Source organism: Callospermophilus lateralis, chromosome 13, assembly GCF_048772815.1.
Source record: "Callospermophilus lateralis isolate mCalLat2 chromosome 13, mCalLat2.hap1, whole genome shotgun sequence".
Lineage (NCBI taxonomy): Eukaryota > Metazoa > Chordata > Mammalia > Rodentia > Sciuridae > Callospermophilus > Callospermophilus lateralis.
The window spans coordinates 59,431,604-59,452,346 of NC_135317.1; the positions used below are offsets into that span (position 1 = coordinate 59,431,604).

At 35.4% G+C, this 20,743-nt stretch overlaps 1 protein-coding gene across 1 annotated transcript in view; it reads right to left on the bottom strand.

The window, feature by feature from the left end:
* Positions 1 to 20,743, bottom strand: part of Dnah14 (dynein axonemal heavy chain 14) — a 343,676-nt gene that overhangs the window by 130,619 nt on the left and 192,314 nt on the right. The window contains exons 46-51 of the mRNA XM_076872908.1: positions 20,222 to 20,283; positions 19,197 to 19,366; positions 17,044 to 17,172; positions 14,290 to 14,427; positions 13,150 to 13,317; positions 12,110 to 12,280 (exon numbers count right to left, since the gene is read on the bottom strand). Of these exons, the coding sequence (XP_076729023.1) occupies positions 12,110 to 12,280; positions 13,150 to 13,317; positions 14,290 to 14,427; positions 17,044 to 17,172; positions 19,197 to 19,366; positions 20,222 to 20,283 (838 nt within the window). The remainder of the gene's footprint in view (positions 1 to 12,109; positions 12,281 to 13,149; positions 13,318 to 14,289; positions 14,428 to 17,043; positions 17,173 to 19,196; positions 19,367 to 20,221; positions 20,284 to 20,743) is intronic.

A 20,743-nucleotide genomic window follows, 5' to 3' on the forward strand; every position in this document is an offset into this window, starting at 1 on the left:
ACAGGGAGAGGGAAGATGGCGGCGAAGGGGGTGTATCACCCCCGTGTACCGCGTCCTTCACCTCAAAGGAAAGATATTGGATCCCTTCAAGGGCACTATGAGCCTATAGGGTAAAATGGTAATGTCTTGGATCCACAGCGCTAGAAGGGAAAAGACAAGGAAAGAAAGTTAGCCGATAGCCTAATTTCCAGCAAAATTGGGGTGCTCCGAAACCTAGAGGAAGGCTTTCCATCGCATGAGGATCAGTTACTGGGGCTCAAACGCGAGAGATTTGTCCGCATGGAGGGTCATGCTGCTTATTCAGCAAATCGCCCTGCGGCTATAGTCTGCAGCGCATGCTGGGAAACGACGAGATAGCAACGCAAAGATACAGCACTGCGGATTCTGCAGACTCCTGCCAGCTGTGCAATTACTGTACTCAGAGCTGAATTCTGGGTTTGAGACGGGGGAAGGAAGCGGTCCAATTTGGTTCTCCACACCGGTCAGACCACAGAGGAAGCCAGCAGCCACCATCTTGGAGAGCTGATGTCACCATCCCTGTTTTCGACTGATCGCAGCTCTTTCAGCTATAGAACAGAGGTAAAAGCCAACTGAGCCTTCATAGGCAGTGGCCACAGGATTGAAACGGGGCTTGGGAGAGAGACAGTCAAGACCCACCCGTTGCATTGGTCACCCGGCAAAGGGAACGAACGGTCACCATTTGCATGGGATACCACCATGGCAGAGAACTGACGTCACGGGCAGAGGATAGAACTTCATTGAAACCAGCAACGACAGGTGTGTAATCCCCTAGCCATCCCTCTCCACACAGCGGGGAAAACTTAAGGGCCCCTCCCAGCTCTCCCGTGAGCGCGATAGCCAGACCGAGGGAATCAGGAGTGGCGCGGGACTCGCGGAGTGGAACTCCCGGCTACCGCTCCCACCAGTGCTGACAACTGAGGTCTCTTGCACCAGATACCGGGGGCGTGGCTATTGGAAGGTAAGCAAATTCGCTGGGGGTTCTCAGCCCCAAGCTCTACATACTTAGGGTCTGAGGGAGGCAAACAGGGAGAGTGTGCCCAGGCGCTAATGAAAACAGGGCTCCCGGGAGCAGCAGACCTGGCGTGTAGCCAGTATTGTGGTGAGCCTCACAGGTGAGTGGGGCCTGGCTCGAGGAAACACAAGAGAAGGCCTTAGACACTCAGGATTGGAGATCCGCCCCGTCTGGGAGGTAGAGCTTCTGCACAGTGATTGGTTCCCACCTATTGAGAGGAGAAGCTTGACCCATTGGGCACAGCTCCACCTACAGGAAGAGAAGTTAATCGAACTCTATGACTGCATTTATTATTACTATTATTATTATTATTATTTAATTTGTTTTTTTTCTTTAATTTTAATTTTTTTGTGGTTGTTGTTCTTTAACTTTTTTAATGTTTTTAATGTTTTTAAATTTTTATTATTATTATTTTTTAAATTTAAATTTTCATTTTTTTAATTATTATTTTTTTTTAAAAAAATTTTTTCTTTCTTCCCTTATTTTCTATTTTTTTGTCTTTTCATTTCTTTTCAATTTTCTTATTCCCCCTTCCTTGAATTCTACATGCCTACCCTCATTCTCTTTAGTGACTTCTTCCCTTCCCTTTTAATATCTTTCCTCCCAAGCATCAAATAAATTTATAAGAGTAAACAGTAACTCAACAATCAAACAGAACAAGAAGTAACATGAGCAGCATAAAAAAGCAAGGAAGAAAGGGAGTACAAACAATGAAGGACAGCCTAAATATTCAGGAGGACCTAGAGTTACCAGAAAAATGGTCATATAAAGAACTCAAGGAACACCTTAGACAGATGGAATGGAACCTTAAAGAGGATATGAGACATCAAATCCAAACAGTGAAAGAACACATTGAAAATGAATTACATAAACAGATAAAAGAAGAAGTAAAGCATCTTTATCAGGAGATAGAGATTATAAAAAAAAATCAAACAAAAATTCTAGAAATGAAGGAAACGATAAACCAAATTAAAAACTGAATTGAGAGTATCGCTAACAGAGTGGAGCAAGTAGAAGCCAGAATGTCAGATAATGAAGACAAAATATATCATCTTGAAAAGAGTCTAGCCAACTCAGAAAGGCTGGTAAAAAATCACGAAAAAAACATCCAAGAGATATGGGACAACATAAAAAAACCAAACCTACGAGTCATCGGGATAGAGGAAGGTACAGAGAATCGAACCAAGGGAATGAGTAACCTTCTGAATGAAATAATTACAGAAAACTTTCCAGAAATAAAAAAAGAAACGGATATACAAATTGTAGATGCATACAGAACACCGAGCACACAAAATCACAGTAGACCAATGCCAAGACACATTGTTATGAAGATAGCCAATATACAGAACAAAGAGAAAATATTAAAAGCTACAAGAGAAAGGAGGCAGATTACATTCAGGGGTAAACCAATAAGGTTAACAACGGATTTTTCATCACAGACGCTGAAAGCGAGAAGATCCTGGAATAACGTATTTCAAACACTGAAAGACAATGGATGCCAACCAAGAATTCTGTATCCAGCAAAATTAAGCTTCAGGTATGACAACGAAATAAAAATCTTTCATGATAAACAAAAGCTAAAAGAATTTGCAGCCAGAAAACCAGCATTGCAAAGCGTCTTGAGCAAAACACTACACAAGGAAGAAATGAAAAACAACAACCAAAACCATCAGTGGGAAGTGCCTTGGTAATGACAGAGGGCAGGGGGGAAAGCTAATCATGGAGAAACAAACTAAATTAAAAAAAAAAGATAAATAATCAAACATGGCTGGCAGTACAAAACATATATCAATAGTAACTCTAAACGTTAATGGCTTAAACTCTCCAATAAAGCAACACAGGCTGGTAACATGGATTAAAAAAACAAATCCAACAATATGTTGCCTCCAGGAGACACATCTAATTGGAAAAGACATACACAGGCTGAAGGTGAAAGGGTGGGAAAAAATATACCACACACACGGTCCTCGGAAGCAAGCAGGGGTGGCCATCCTCATATCGAATAAAATCGACTTCAAGACTAAGTTAATCCAAAGGGATAAGGAAGGACATTATATACTGTTAAAAGGAACCAGTCACCAACAAGACATAACAATTATCAATATTTATGCACCAAATAATGGTGCTGCAAGGTTCATAAAACAAATTCTCCTCAAGTTCAAGAATCAAATAGACCACAACACGATAATTATGGGTGACTTCAACACACCTCTCTCACCATTGGACAGATCCTCCAAACAAAAGTTGAATAAAGAAACTATAGAACTCAATATCACAATCAATAACCTAGACTTAATTGACATATATAGAATATATCAACCATCATCAAGTGGATATACTTTTTTCTCAGCAGCACATGGATCCTTCTCAAAAACAGACCATATATTATGCCATAGGGCAACCCTCAGTAAATATAAAGGGATGGAGATAATACCATGCATTTTATCTGATCATAATGGAATGAAACTGGAAATCAATGATAAAAGAAGGAAGGAAAAATCCTACATCACATGGAAAATGAACAATATGTTTCTGAATGATCAATGGGTTACAGAAGACATAAAGGAGGAAGTCAAAAAATTCTTAGAGATAAATGAAAATACAGACACAACATATAGGAATCTATGGGACACAATGAAAGTAGTTTTAAGAGGGAAATTCATCGCCTGGAGGTCATTCCTCAAAAAAGGAAAAACCAACAAATAAATGAGCTCACACTTCATCTCAAAGCCCTAGAAAAGGAAGAGCAAAACAACAGCAAATGTAGCAGAAGGCAAGAAATAATTAAAATCAGAGCGGAAATTAAGGATATTGGAACAAAAGAAACTATTGAAAAAATTAACAAAACTAAAGTTGGTTCTTCGAAAAAATAAATAAGATCGACAGACCCTTAGCCATGCTAACGAAGAGAAGAAGAGAGAGAACTCAAATTACTAACATACGGGATGAAAAAGGCAATCTCACAACAGATGCCACAGAAATACAGAAGACAATTAGAAATTATTTTGAAAACCTATATTCCAATGAAATAGAAGATAGTGAAGACATCGATAAATTTCTTAAGTCATATGATTTGCCCAGACTGAGTCAGGAGGATACACACAATTTAAACACACCAATTTCAATGGATGAAATAGAAGAAGCAATCAAAAGACTACCAACCAAGAAAATCCCAGGACTGGATGGGTATACAGCGGAGTTTTACAAAACCTTTAAAGAAGAATTAATATCAATACTTTTCAAGTTATTTCAGGAAATAGAAAAAGAGGGAGCTCTGCCAAATTCATTCTATGAGGCCAACATCACCCTGATTCCGAAACCAGACAAAGACACCTCAAAGAAAGAAAACTACAGACCAATATCGCTGATGAACCTAGATGCAAAAATCCTCAATAAAATTCTGGCGAATCAGATACAAAGGCACATCAAAAAAATTGTGCACCATGATCAAGTAGGATTCATCCCTGGGATGCAAGGATGGTTCAATATACGGAAATCAATAAATGTTATTCACCACATCAATAGACTTAAAGATAAGAACCATATTATCATCTCGATAGATGCAGAAAAAGCATTCGACAAAGTACAGCATCCCTTTATGTTCAAAACATTAGAAAAACTAGGGATAACAGGAACTTTCCTTGACATTGTAAAAGCTATCTATGCTAAGCCTCAGGCTAGCATCATTCTGAATGGAGAAAAATTGAAGGCATTCCCTCTAAAATCTGGAACAAGACAGGGATGCCCTCTCTCACCACTTCTATTCAATATAGTTCTCGAAACACTGGCCAGAGCAATTAGACAGACGAAAGAAATTAAAGGCATAAAAATAGGAAAAGAAGAACTTAAATTATCACTGTTTGCGAATGACATGATTCTATACCTAGAAGACCCAAAAGGGTCTACAAAAAAACTACTAGAACTAATAAATGAATTCAGCAAAGTGGCAGGATATAAAATCAACATGCATAAATCAAAGGCATTTCTGTATATCAGCGACAAAACTTCTGAAACGGAAATCAGGAAAAACACTCCATTCACAATATCCTCAAAAAAATAAAATACTTGGGAATCAACCTAACAAAAGAGGTGAAAGATTTATACAATGAAAACTACAGAACCCTAAAAAGAGAAGTAGAAGAAGATCTTAGAAGATGGAAAAATATACCCTATTCATGGATAGGCAGAACTAACATCATCAAAATGGCGATATTACCAAAAGCTCTCTACAGGTTTAATGCAATGCCAATCAAAATCCCAAAGGCATTTCTTGTAGAAATAGATAAAGCAATCATGAAATTCATATGGAAAAATAAAAGACCCAGAATAGAAAAAGCAATTCTAAGCAGGAAGTGTGAATCAGGCAGTATAGCGATACCAGATTTCAAACTATATAACAGAGCAATAGTAACAAAAACAGCATGGTACTGGTACCAAAACAGGCGGGTGGACCAATGGTATAGAATAGAGGACACAGAGAATAATCCACAAAGCTACAACTATCTTATATTTGATAAAGGAGCTAAAAGCATGCAATGGAGGAAGGATAGCATCTTCAACAAATGGTGTTGGGAAAACTGGAAATCCATATGCAACAAAATGAAACTGAATCCCCTCCTCTCGCCATGCACAAAAGTTAACTCAAAGTGGATCAAAGAGCTAGATATCAAATCAGAGACTCTGCTTCTGATAGAAGAAAAAGTTGGCACCGATCTCCATATTGTGGGGTCGGGCTCCAAATTCCTTAATAGGACACCCATAGCACAAGAGTTAATAACAAGAATCAACAAATGGCACTTACTTAAACTGAAAAGTTTTTTCTCAGTAAGAGAAACAATAAGAGAGGTAAATAGGGAGCCTACATCATGGGAACAAATATTTACTCCTCACACTTCAGATAGAGCCCTAATATCCAGAATATACAAAGAACTCAAAAAATTAGACAATAAGATAACAAATAACCCAATCAACAAATGGGCCAAGGACCGGAACAGACACTTCTCAGAGGAGGACATACAATCAATCAACAAATACATGAAAAAATGCTCACCATCTCTAGCAGTCATAGAAATGCAAATCAAAACCACCCTAAGATACCATCTCACTCCAGTAAGATTGGCAGCCATTCTGAAGTCAAACAACAACAAGTGCTGGCGAGGATGTGGGGAAAAGGGTACTCTTGTACATTGCTGGTGGGACTGCAAACTGGTGCGGCCAATTTGGAAAGCAGTATGGAGATTCCTGAGAAAGCTGGGAATGGAACCACCATTTGACCCAGCCATTGCCCTTCTTGAACTATTCCCTGAAGACCTTAAAAGAGCGTACTACAGAGATACTGCCACATCAATGTTCATAGCAGCACAATTCACAATTGCTAGACTGTGGAACCAACCCATATGCCCTTCAATAGATGAATGGATAAAAAAAATGTGGCATTTATACACCATGGAGTATTACACAGCACTAAAAAAATGACAAAATCATGGAATTTGCAGGGAAATGGATGGCACTAGAGCAGATTATGCTATGTGAAGCTAGCCAATCCCTAAAAAACAAATACCAAATGTCTTCTTTGATATAATGAGAGCAACTAAGAACAGAGCAGGAAGAAAGAGCAGGAAGAAAAGATTAACATTAAACAGAGACATGAGGTGGGAGGGAAAGGGAGAGAAAAGGAAAATTGCATGGAAATGGAGGGAGACCCTCAATGTTATACAAAATTACATATAAGAGGTTGTGAGGGGAAGGGGAAAATAAACAAGGAGGGAAATGAATTACAGTAGATGGGGTAGAGAGAGAAGATGGGAGGGGAGGGGAGGGGAGGGAGGATAGTAGAGGATAGGAAAGGTAGCAGAATACAACAGTTACTAATAGGGCATTATGTAAAAATGTGGATTTGTAACTGATGTGATTCTGCAATCTGTATTTGGGGTAAAAATGGGAGTTCAGAATTCACTTGAATCTAATGTATGAAATATGATATGTCAAGAGCTTTATAATATTTTGAACAACCAATAAAAAAAGCTTGCACTACAGAACATCCTCTGCAAAATATTCTATGAAGAGGAATTGAAAAACAACAACGAAAATCAGCAAAGGGAGATATTACACTAAAGGGAAAACTAATCAAAGGAGAAACCAAGTCAAGTTAAATATAAAAAATAAACAAAAATGATTGGGAATAGAATATAACCCTGAATGTTAATGGCCTAAATTCACCAATCAAAAGACATAGACTGGCAGCCTGGATTTAAAAAAAATACCAACAATATGCTGCCTCCAAGAGACTCATCTCATAGGAAAAGACATCCACAGATTGAAAGGGAAAGGATGGGAAAATTATACCACTTTCATGGACTGAGGAAGCAAGCAGGTTTCTTCATACTCATATCAAATAAAGTAGATTTCAAGCCAAATTTAATCAAAAGGAATAAAGAAGGATAGCTTAAGGGAACAATTCATCAACACAACATAATAATAATAAATTTATATGCCCCAAACAATGGAGTGTCTACATTCATCAAAAAAACTCTTTTCAGGTTCAAGAGTCAAATAAACTCCAACACAATAATTTTGGGTGAATTTAACACACCTTTTTCACCACTGGATAGATCGTCAAAACAAAAGCCGAACAAAGAAACTATAGAACTCAATAATACAATCAATAACTTACACTTAACTGACATATACAGAATATTTCTTCCTTCAATGAGTGAATACACTTTCTTCTCAGTAGCACAAGAAGCCTTCTCTAAAACAGACCATATATTATGCTACAAAGCAACTCTTAGCAAATATAAAAAGATAGAGATACTACACTGTATCCTATTAGATTGTAATGAAATGAAATTAGAGATGATAAAGGGGCTGGGGTTGTGGCTCAGTGGTAGAGCACTTGCCTAGCATGTATGAGGCCCTGGGTTTGAGTCTCAGTACTTCATGAAAATAAAATAAAGGTCCATTTACAACTAAAATAAATATATATTAAAAAAAGAAATCAATGATAAAATAAAAAAATTAAAGTTACTTCAATACCTGGAGACTAAATAATATGCTGCTGAATGAACAATGGGTTGCAAAAGACATCAAAGAGGAGATTAAAAGATTCTTAGAGGTGAATGAGAACACAAGGGCAACGTACTGAAATCTCTGGGACACTATGAAGGCAGTACTAAGAGGAAAGTTCATTGCATGGAGTTCATTCCTAAAAGAAGAAAAAGTCAACAAACAAATGACTTAATATTATATCTCAAAGCCCTAGAAAAAGAAGAATAAATCAACAACAAAAGCAGTAGAAGAGAGGAAATAATTAAAATCACAGTTGAAATCAATGAAATTGAAACAAAAGAAACAACTGAAAAAATTGACAAAACAAAAAGTTGACTCTTTGAAGAAATAAATAAAATTGATAAACCTTTAGCCATGCTAATGAAGAGAAGGAGAGAGAAAACTCAAATTACTAACATCCATGATGAAAAAGGAAATATCATCATGGACACTACAGAAATATAGAAGGTAATTAGAAATTATTTTGAAAACTTATGTTTCAATAAAATAGAAAATATTGAAGGCATTGACAAATTTTAGAGTTATATTGAAGCAAGATTTGAGGATAGGTATAGTTAGTGTAGTTAGGTAAATCAGGTCTAATATCTTGTAAGATAAATAAAATGGAGGCCATTATTGAGAATGGAGTCCAGGAAACCAGAGCAGCACTTGGGGAAATAGAAATGTTAATGTCCTCAAGGCCTGGAGCCCATCCTAAGGAAGTGTTAATGAAACAGCTCCCAGCAAACAGGGAGGTGCTAATCAAAAGCTGCCCCAGGCCCTTCCTGCCCAGATTACTCCTTCAATCCACCTATCTCCCACCTTTTGAGCCTACCCACCTGCATTCTATCACTTAAAGATAAAGGAAACAAAGGACAGGAGTGTGGGAAAGCTGAAAGAAGACCTTAGCTATAGAAAAGGGAAGACCTCCCCCTTCCACAGTTTTTTTTGGGTCCTCTTCTTCCTCTGGGGAGAAGTCTTTTCTTTTGTCCTTTAATAAAGCTTCTACTTTCCACTCTATACTTGCCTCGGTATGCTTCTCTGGTGTTATACTTTAGCATTTGGGGAAGCAAGGACTCATCACTGGTAAATGGCAGTAACAATATATTTGCCCAAATTGAATCAGGATGATATATACAATTTAAACAGATCAATTTCAAGTGATAAAATACAAGATGCCATCAGAAGCCTACCAACCAAGAAAAGCCTGGGTCCAGAGGGATACACAGCTGAGTTCTACAAGACCTTTAAAGAAGAAATAATACCAATATTCTTCAATTTATTTCAGGGAATAGAAAAAGAGGGAGCACTTCCAAACTCATTCTTTGAGGCCAATATCACCCTGATTCCAAAACCAGGCAAAGACACATCAATGAAAGAAAACTTCAGACCAATATCTCTAATGACAATAGATGCAAAAATTCTCAATAAAATTCTGGCAAATCGAATACAAAAACATATCAAAAAGATAGTGCACCATGATCAAGTGGAGTTCATCTTAGGGATGCAAAGTTGGTTCAAAATACAGAAATCAATAAATGTAGTTCATTACATCAATAGACTTAAAGATAAGAGCCATATGATCATCTCAATAGATGCAGAAAAAGCATTCAGCAAAATACAGTACCCCTTCATGTTCAAAACATTAGAAAAACTAGGGATAACAGGAACATATCTCAACATTGAAAAGCTATCTATGTTAAGCTCCAGGCCAACATCATTCTAAATGTAGACAAATTGAAAGCATTCCCTCTAAAAACTGGAAAAAGACAGGAATGCCTTCTTTCATCACTGTTATTTAACATAGTTCTTGAAACACTGGCCAGAGCAATTAGACAAAAGAAATTAAAGAGATACACATAGGAAAAGAAAAATTCAAATTATCACTATTTGTTGATGATATGATTCTACACCTAGAAGACCCCAAAAATTCCACCAGAAAACTGCTAGAACTAATAAATGAATTCAGCAAAGTAGAAGGATACAAAATCAACACCCATAAATCAAAGGCATTTCTGTGTATCAGTGACAAATCCTCAGAAAGAGAAACTAGGAAAACTACCTCATTTGCAATAGCCTCAAAAAAAAATACTTGGGAATCAACTTAACAAAAGAGGTGAAAGATCGTTATGATGAAAACTACAGTATGCTAAAGAAAGAAATTAAAGAAGACCTTAGAAGATGGAAAGATCTCCCTTATTCTTGGATAGGTAGAATTAATATTGTCAAAATGACCATCCTACCAAAAGAATTATACAGATTTTATGCAATTCCAATCAAAATCCCAATGACATTTCTCATAGAAATAGAAAAAGCAGTCATGAAATTCATCTTGAAAAATAAGAGACCAAGAATAGCTAAAGCAATCCTTAGCAGGAAGTGTCAAGTAGGTGATATCGCTATACCAGACCTTAAACTATACTACAGAGCAATAGTAACAAAAACAGCATTGTATTGGCACCAAAATAGGCTAGTAGCCAATGGTACAGAGAATTACCCTCATAATTACATACTACAGAGAAACAGCCACATCAATGTTTACAGCAGCACAATTCACAATAGCTAAACTGTTGAACGAACTTAGATGTTCTTCAGTAAATGAATGGATAAAGAAAATGTGATACACACACACACACACACACACACACACACAATGGGATATTTCTTAGCAATAAAAACAAATTATGACATTTTCAGGTAAATGGAGTTGGAGAAAATAATGCTAAGTGAAGTTAGCCAACCCCCCAAAACCAAATGCTGAATGTTTTCTCTGATATAAGGAGGCTGATTCATAGTGGCATTGGGGGTGGGATGGGAAGATTAGATGAACTCTAGATAAGCAAAGGGGAGGAAGAAAAAAGGAGGGACCAAGGGGTGTAAAAAAAATGGTGGAATGAGATGAACATCATCTAAATGCATTTATGAAGACATGAATTGTGTGAATATACTTTGTATACAACCAGAGATATGAAAAATCGTGCTCTACATGTGTAATATGAATTGTAATGCATTCTTCTGTCATATATAACAAATTAGAATAAAAGTTATAAAAAAGATTGAAGGATAGAAGTGATAAGGTTAACATGAATAATTATATCAAGATGGATCTGGGCTGAAGAGAAGAAAACTTGAATTAAAAGAAAATAATGAGAATATCCATAAAGCATTATAAAAATCTTCATGAATTTGTGACTTATCTCAAAAACATACATATATCTATACACACATATATAGAGAGACACAGATTTACATATATGTATGTTATATTCTGAGTTTATCTGCATTTATATCTATATTTCTATGAATAAAGTTTACATTCTATACTTCTCTTTTACTGATATAAAATATAGTTGGGTCTTTTAATTTATTATATTTCTTGTACTTCTATGAATAGGGTGAAAGAAAGTGGCATCACAAAAAAAAAAAAAAAAAGAAAAAGAAAAAGAAAAGAAGAGTCAACTCTGGAAAGGAAATTTTCTCCTTAATTCTTTTGAGATAGTAAAGGTGGTAAGGAAGTTGGGCTCACTGCTCTGTTTAGTCACAATTCTTTTTTTTTTTTTTTCCTGTGGTGCTTGGGATTAAACCCAGGGCCTCATGCATGCTTGTCAAGCACTCTACTATTGAGCCACATTGCCAGCCCATATCCTTTTTGGTGTGAATCACTTTATTGAAACACTTTCGTCTGTGACCTGGATTAAAAGACAGGCCGTGAGAAATGAATGGAGATGGGATAGAGAGGGATGAGGAGCCTTGGTGAAGTGTCTCAAGAGTAAACAGTTCTGCTAGTCCTGGAGAAAAATAAGCAGATTTTAGCCTCTTCAGAGACCAAAAGAATGAACCAAAGTATTAAGATCAAACTATTTCCACTGTATTTCAATCTATTTTTCAACAATTCTTTTGAATTCCCCCTCCCCAAATCATTAATATGATAAAGTTGCTTTCATTAATAGTAAGAAAATGTTTGGGGACTTCCAAAATAACATTTTGCCCATGATCCCATTTGAAATATTTTTTAAACCATAAATTTACCTGGAAATAGTTCTCAAGTTCCTTTGAAAGCAACTGATAGAAAAAGCTTTTTTCAGTGGCTTCAATTAAGCGATCATGAAACACCCGGGTGGCTTCATGAACAAAGAGTAGAGCAAGCATTTCTTTGGAGTTAATAATAGTCTTGTCAGCTTGTAGAACTCCTAGGAGAAGCTATTAGAGATTCAAAAATAAAATTTTATAAAGATATTAGTGGGATAGTATTTGAAGTAAAGACTGATTTTGCATGTTTATATTTCATAAAAATAGCAATTATCCAAGGTAAAAATCATCAGTTTCTACAATCGATAATCTGAATCTCTAATAAGACAAACATGTTATTAAGTCAAGGACAATAGGCACAGAATTGCCCTGAGTGGGAGGAGATTTAGGGAATCCTCAGCTACAACTAAGAGAAGGCTTTTTGGGATGAGCAACCACAAGTCTTAATTATGGTGCCAACATGGAGGTGCTGGAGGTGGGAGAAAAATGCTTTTAAATGTTGATGGGTTCAGCATTCTAAATGTAAGGACCATAATGTGGTAGCTATGGATGAAGTCCCATAGTAAGGGGAGAAAGCAAATTCAAGAATTGTTTTTTTTTCAAACATTGTAATTTTGAAAATTATTTAACCAAGGTAGATGACTAAATCAGCTTTGTTGCCAAAATCTGTGAAAATTTAAACGTGTTTATGATATGCATATGTTTTGGGTAGTCACAATGAAATCTCAGAAATGAAGCAAGACCAAAATTTACATTGTAATCTTTTCTTTTCCTGCTGAGAATCTCAGGCAATATTCTAACAGTTTCAGTGTCTCATTATTGAACTCTCTTCTTGGGATTATTAGAAAATTTCTTTTCAACTTATTCGTTGGATGAACTGCTAATATATAGAAAAACCAAACAACACGAATTTTGCTTTTATTGACAATACCAACAAGAAAGGAGAGAGAGCAGGGGAGGGGAGAGATTCAATTTAGTAAAATTACATCTCCTCAATTTAAAATTTAAAAATAAGCTGTAGAACTAATATTAAAACACACCTTAAACACGTCTCGAAGATTAAACATGTAGTGGCATTTTGTTGGAGTCGGTAACATACACTTACACACTTGGTAGTACATAGTGAGGGAACAAGATATTATCTGATCCTTATATTTCTGAACATCAGGTGAGAAGTTATTGATGAAGAAATACATTGCCAAATGAGCCTTTAAAAAGAAGTTTTATAATTTAGTTTTCCAAAAATTTTAATTTCTGGCTAAACTCTACTAAAAAGCCTACTCAGTGGAAGATTAATTTCTTTAGAAATGTTAAAAATTCCCAGTTGGTTCTAGTTTGGTGCTTGGTCTAGAAGCATGTCGAATGTGTCCTCTGGAGACAATTTGTGCTCCACCTCTGTGTACATCAGGTGTGCTGACAATTATTCCATTTCCTTGTGCCCCAATAGATGCTACTAAAGGAAATGTAACATGATAGAACTATTATGTCAGTTTGGATTGGCATACATGTATGCTTTCTTCTGGGAATTCTGAAATATCTTACTGGAAAAATGGCTGAACTTGAAATCTAGTTTGATAGGAAAATAAATTTTATGCAAGATTATTACATTCTTTAAAATTCATCTTGCATTTTCCTTTACAATATAAAATTTAAAGATAAAATTTTACATCAATTTTTCAAAAAGTCCCTGGTAATTCTGCTGCAGGGATCAATAGCCCACAAATGGGGTAAAGGTTCTTGTAAACAAGAAAGTATACATGTACGCCAATCCAGACTGAAATAATAGATCTTTTGATGTTTTTTTGTTCTACAATAAAATGAGGGACTGGTGTGTTTCAGTGGTGGAACTCATGCTTAGTATGCACAAGATCCTAGGTTCAATTCCTAGCACACATATGTGTGTGCATGTGTGTGTGTATGTGTAGGTGTGTGCATGCATACACAAAGAGCAAAATTCTATCCTGTATATACTGGATCAGCATCTTAGAGAATAAAGTCCTGTGATCTCTGGGTTTCTTATACACACTGAATTATATTTTTGATATTTACAGACATTATAACAATAGACTAGAAAATAGAGGGGGAAATAAAATCTATTCAAAGTGGTTTTAAGTTCTCACAAGTGTTTCTTACACCACGAAATTAATATTTTTCATTAGAAAATGAACTGGATGTGTTACCTGGAAAATAGTCCGCAGGGCACTCTGTGGAGGATGAGGCAATACCAGGATGGAAAAGTGCTTGAGGAGACGTGGGCTAATGTTGTTTCTACCGATTGGAGGAACACAGGCTGCAACTATAGCATGATCTTGAATATTCTGAAAGAGTGAAAGAAGAATAGTAACTAAATGCATCTGTAGGAAGTGAAATAAATACTTTCCTGTCCCAAATGGACAAAAGATTTTAAAAATATTTGGGTGAAAATATTAAGATTACTATATACTGCAAAACAAAAATTGCAATAGAAATTTATGTTCTTAGAAGTTACCTATTCTAAAGTGTAATTTCACGATGTTACTTCTTGCAGGCTTTCTAAAGTCATCAGGAATATCTCTCCCCTCCCTGTAAAGCAACTACTAGAAATTATGAAACACCTAAAAAAAAAACCAGGGCAATGTTTTATGTATAACATTATCTTGGGCAAGGATTTTGGGGTTAAGACTTCAAAACCCCAAGAAAAAAAGCAAAATGAAATTGAAGCAAATGGAAAAGTTTCTGCACAGAAAAACAATTAGTCAGTGGAATTAAGAAACAACCTATAGAATGGGAGAAAATATTTACAAACTATGTCTCTGACAAGGGATTAATATCCAGGATATATAAGGAACATCTCAGTGGCAAAAGTTCCCAAATAATCCAAGTTAAGAAGTGGACAAGAAGTTCAACAAACGAAAATACACCACACATCACTGATCACCAGGGATATGCAAATGAAAGCCATAGTGCAGCATCATTTTACTCTGGTTAGAATGCATATTACAAAAAAAGATTAGAAAAAGCAAGTGTTGGTAAGGTGGTGGAGAAAGGGGTACTCTCATATGCTATTGTGAGGCTGTAAATTAATGCAGATATCATGGAAAACAGTATGAAAGTTCCTTAAATATTAGACCCAGTTATCCCACTCCTCATCATATACCCAAAGGATTTAAAATTAGCATACTATGGTGACACAGCCACATCAATGTTTATAGTAATACAATTTACAATAGCTAAGCTATGGAACCAGTCTACATGTCCAACAGATGAATGGCCAAAGAAATTGTGGTATATATACACAATGGAATATTACTCAGCCACAAAGAATGACTTTATGAATTTTGCCAGTAAATAGATGGATCTAGATAATATCATGCTAAGTGAAATAAGCCAATCTCCCAAACCAAAGGTCGAATGTTTTTGCTGACATGTGGCAGCTAAACCATAATTAAACTGGTGGGGAGAGGAGAGAAATTCAGTAGATTAGACAAAAGAGGACAAAAGGAAAAAGGGGGGGATTCTAATAGGAAAGATGGTAGAATAAATTTAGCATAATTTTCCTATATACTCATAAGAAAATATCTAAGTGAACCACACCATTGTGCCTGCCCATAAGAATAGGGTCCTAAGTAAAATAAGATATAGTGTATGCTTTTATAATTTTATCACAATTGATTCTACTGGCATATATAACTAAGAAGAACCAACAAAAAAAATTTAAAATAGGGGCTGGGATTGTGGCTCAGTGGTAGAGTGCTCGCCTAGCATGTGGGAGGCCCTGGGCTTGATCCTCAGCACCACATAAAATTAAATAAATAAATAAAATAAAGATATTGTGTCCAACTACAATAAAAACATAACTAAAAAATAAATATTTTTAAAAAACTAAAAATAGAATTATTGTATGTGTAAGCAATTCCACCATTGAGTATATATATTCAAAAGAAATTAAATCAGTATGTCAAAAGTGTATCTGTGCTCCTGTGTTCATCATAGCACTATTCACAATAGCAACAATATGCAATAACTCAAGTGCCCATCCATGGATAAATGGGTGAAGAAAATATGGTGTATATACACAATGAGATAGTATTCAGTCTTAAAAAAAGGAAATCTTGTTATTTGTTACAAATGGATGAAACTGGATAACATTATGCTATGTTAAATAATCCTAGCACAGAAAGACAAATACTGCTGCATGATCTTACTCATTTGTGGCATCTAAAAAAAGGTGATCTCACAGAAGACTGTGGAGGGTGGCAGGGAGCAGGAAATGAGAAGAGAATGGATAGCAGGTAAAAAGTTATAGAAAGTAGGAATAAGTTCTGATGCTCTGTTATACAGGTCACTATAGTTAACAATAATATAATGTATATTTTGAAATTGCTAGAAGAGAGAATTTTGAATGTTTTTACCACAAATGATAAATGTTTGAGGTGATGGATGCAATTATTACACATTGTATAAATGTATTAAAACAACCCACTGTGACCCATAAATATATGCAATTATTACATGTGAATTAAAAATGATAAACAATCATTAGAAAACAGCAGTGTGTTTTTGAGATGAGCAAAGAGGAATTTGGTGATAATTGAGAAATCAGAAGATCCAGTTGAGTTGTGTCTTCAGCATGATCAGATTGACTTGGAGTGAAAAGATGCTTAGCTGTTAACAAAATAACGGCCATTTGACATGTTCTTACAATATCACAGCACTGTAAAGCTGGGTGAAATGATGAAAAGAATCTAAGTAGAGTCTCTGAAACACATGGACCTATTCTAAATTGCAAAGATGTAATTGACATGATTAATTTAGGCTCTTAGCCTCATTTTAACATGTCCATATGGCTAGACTGTCTAGATTTCTCACTTAATTTACTTCACACTGCTACAAATGTTTAATTTATTGTTAAATAACAATATTTAACGTGAACAAAATCTTAGCATATACTTTACCTTCCATACATTTCTTTTAGTATCATAAACCCCTCCCATGTCTAACAGTTGTCTGATCAGTTCCAGTGGTGGCTGTGCTTCATACATATCAGATCCTGGAGTATTCATGTCATCAATAAATATTATAATCTTAAGGAAAACAAAATGTTTTAAAGCATATCAACTTGTAGTACCTTTGTTTAAAGTAAGAATTAGAAATATTAATTACACTATGGAATAAGAACAAAATTATATATAATATCATGTCTATTTTTCTATTAAAATAGAATACCAAGTTCTATTTTTGAAGATAAAATCTTAGAAAACAGTAAGTTTTCAGAGTAATGAAAAATCTGTTCACCCTCTATGGACTTCTAATAATTATGTCTGATGATAGAAATATATTTGATGCTAATAATCTAATTGGTAATTGTACAAAGGAACAGGCCTATTACTTATTAAGCATTTACTTATTGAGTACATTTACTTATTATTGGCAAGGCACTATCATAGATGTCTAGCTATTTTTTCATTTGTACTCTCATTTGGGAATAAGCCTATCACCTGGAACTAGACTTTAAAAAATTTTCCTACAAATGCTGTTGTCAAGAACGACCAGCAGAATATTCAGACACAATTCCAACTTTTAAGCTTATGTTACTTTCCATCTTTGAAAATATTATGTGCTGAAATATACTGATTATAATCTCTGCGCATTAGGCCCTTTAGATTAACTAGTTAATTGTCTTTTTTGCAAGACAACTAACTAGTTAAAAAATACAAATAGCTCTTTACTTTGAATTACCTAATTACCTAATTTGTAATGGTCAATATAATTTTTAGTAAGACACCCAGTTTCCCCTCTTTTGTATCACAAACTAAAATTTTCTTGCTTGCTAGTGGTGCAATTAGGTACTATTATCTAATCTAACCAGGCTATTATTAACCTTTTCAAAATCTCTAAAGTTTACCTATGAAGGCAAAGATCTACCAAGATTATCCAAATCATCAGTTAAAAACCAGGAAATCTGAAGCAAACCCTTAAAAGCTCTTGAAATTGATATGGTAGGAATTACCCCTTTGCTTATTTTATGGTATTGAATTGGAGTCAATGTAAATGTCTATTGTGACAGAGAATTTGGTTGAATAAATGGGCAGTTATAATTTGGATATGGAATATCCCCCCAAAGCTCATTTGTCCCTAATGAAGCAATGTTCAGTAGTGGGGCTTTTCAGAAGTAATTGGATCATGAGGGCTTTAACATCATCAGTGGATTCATCTATTAATAAATTCATAATCTGAATGGATACTGGGAGGTGGTGGAACTTAGTTGGAGGGAGCAGGTCTTTGGGGGCATGTCCTGCTGGACTCTATCTTGTCCTGGCCTCTTCTGCTGTCTCTGCTTCCCAGAGGTAAACAGCTTTCCTCTGCTATACTCCTCTGCTCAGAAGGACTATGGACTAAAACCTCTGAAACTAGGAGCCAAAATCAATCTTTCCTTCTAAGTTGTTTTCCCAGATTTAATTTTTTTAATCCCAGTGATAAAAAGCTATACTTATCCAGGTAGACAGAGGGTAAGAAAAAGAAATACCCAACACCATTTTAAGAAACAGACAGGTGAGCTCTGTGGTGCATGTCTATAATCCCAGATACTCAGGAGGTTGAGGCAGAAGGATCACAAGTTCAAGGCCAGCCTGGGCCACTTAGTACGACACTATCTCACAATAAAAAAATAAAAAAGGTTGTGGATGTAGCTCAGTGACAGAGCACTTGCCTTGCATGTGTGAAGCCCTGGGTTTGATCCTCAGGAAAGAAAGAAAGAAAGGAAGGAAGGAAGGAAGGAAGGAAGGAAGGAAGGAAGGAAGGAAGGAAGGAAGACGAAAGAGGGAGTTGTTACAAGGCTCTTCTCTTGTTACCACACGGTTAGCATCTAACCCATTTTCCAGTATTCTTATCTTTATTTAGTAATTCTCAATCAGTATAATTCTCCATGTTGGAAAATTGAATTAAATTGATTTGAAAACCGGAGTTTCCATTATAAAGTACATATTCTAGGAAAGTTCAGGAGCTTGTGGTATAACAATCTTTTTACTAGTATTAATTAAAATAAATTAATTTATCATTTGAATAGCATAGCCAGATTATTTAACAGGGAGGGAGGGAAGTATTTTACCCTGCTGTTTTTAGGTGCTCCAAGAGTATCTTTATTTTTTCTCACTAACTTTTTAAGAATCATCTCCTTCATTTTGGCAACTGTCATATTGGTGCTAAAATTTATTGCAGAAACTATAATTCCTTTATGACTTTCATCAGTTTTATCATACAACTTCTTAGTAGTATTATCTATGATGCCAAAAAAAAAGAAAGACAAATTGAGAACACTTTAAGAATATTTTTGTTTTAGGCTTTTCAAACATTTGAAAATTATATAATTTTACTATTTTTGTTGTCTTTTCCAAAAAACTATTCTGAGAGGAGGAACACCAATTTAGGAATGTTTCCTTACTTTTTCACAATAAACAGTATCTCTCTGCAACCATAGTCAAATGTAACCATATGAAAGCTCAGAGACCCTCTTCTCACTTATGCATGTTAGTAGACAGACAGAACTTCTTAAGATCTAAAAGGAGCATGCAGCTAGATCTAGCAAATATATAAAAATTGGCACACATTCCCTGAGGGAGGATCATCCAGAGGGTAATTTGGGATAGTACTATTGCAGCTTAAGAACAAAATGTCTTCTGGCAGGACCTGAAGACATGGCTCCCTTTCATTTTCCATAGCTATCTCAGGAGAGCCCCATCTTTTCTTCTTGAGAAGTGGAGTTGTTGCTTCATAAATTAGTAAATCAGAATTTTCAAAGATGAGGCTTCTGAAATTCCATGTATTTTTGTATCGCATGGCCTGATTTGAGAACTATAGAATCATAATTTTCTATTGCATTATGTTTAAAACCATGAAAGTGTGTTCAGTTACTTCTAGATTTCATCTGAGTTCATTGACAAAGGAGGTAAATCTTCTCTACTGTCTCTCCTCTATCTTTTGAAGAGATTAGAACAATTTGAGAGAGTACTGGGTATTTTTTGAGGACTTTTTAATATTAAATTATCAATTTGAATTTTTCCTTCTGAGATTTTTAAAAGAAATGACTTACATACAGTTGAGATAGAGAACTTTTGAAACTGTATTAATACATACCATGTTTTCTACTTGATATCTTATGGGTTTCAGTAAACAAGACGCTGATGTTCTGCTTTAGGCTATTGAATCAAATGTTTTAAAGGTTCAAAATTAGTTTATTTACAATTATATCTATATTAACAAAAAATGAAATAACAACATGTGGCTGATTTTAGTTGTATCCTCTACAAGAAAACAGTCCCCCCATCCTCCATCCCTATTCATATTTTTACAGATAAAATTAGTGTCCACATTGAAACTGAAACTCAAACTTAACATGGACTTACTTTAAAAATAAACTGGGCAAATTCTTAGGATGCCAAGTTATTGGTGTTTTCTAAAGGTAGTAAGCCATTACCTCCCTTCTGTCTTTATAAAATATTTGCCTTACGGATCATACAGTAAAAGACTTGTCTTTATTTTCATCTTGTATTTAGGTGTTTGATTTTTGTATGTTTGACAAAATAGTATGTCTTAATAAAGATCCAATTCACTATTAAGCATACCTATTTATTTTTTTAGACTCTCATTATTCGTGAT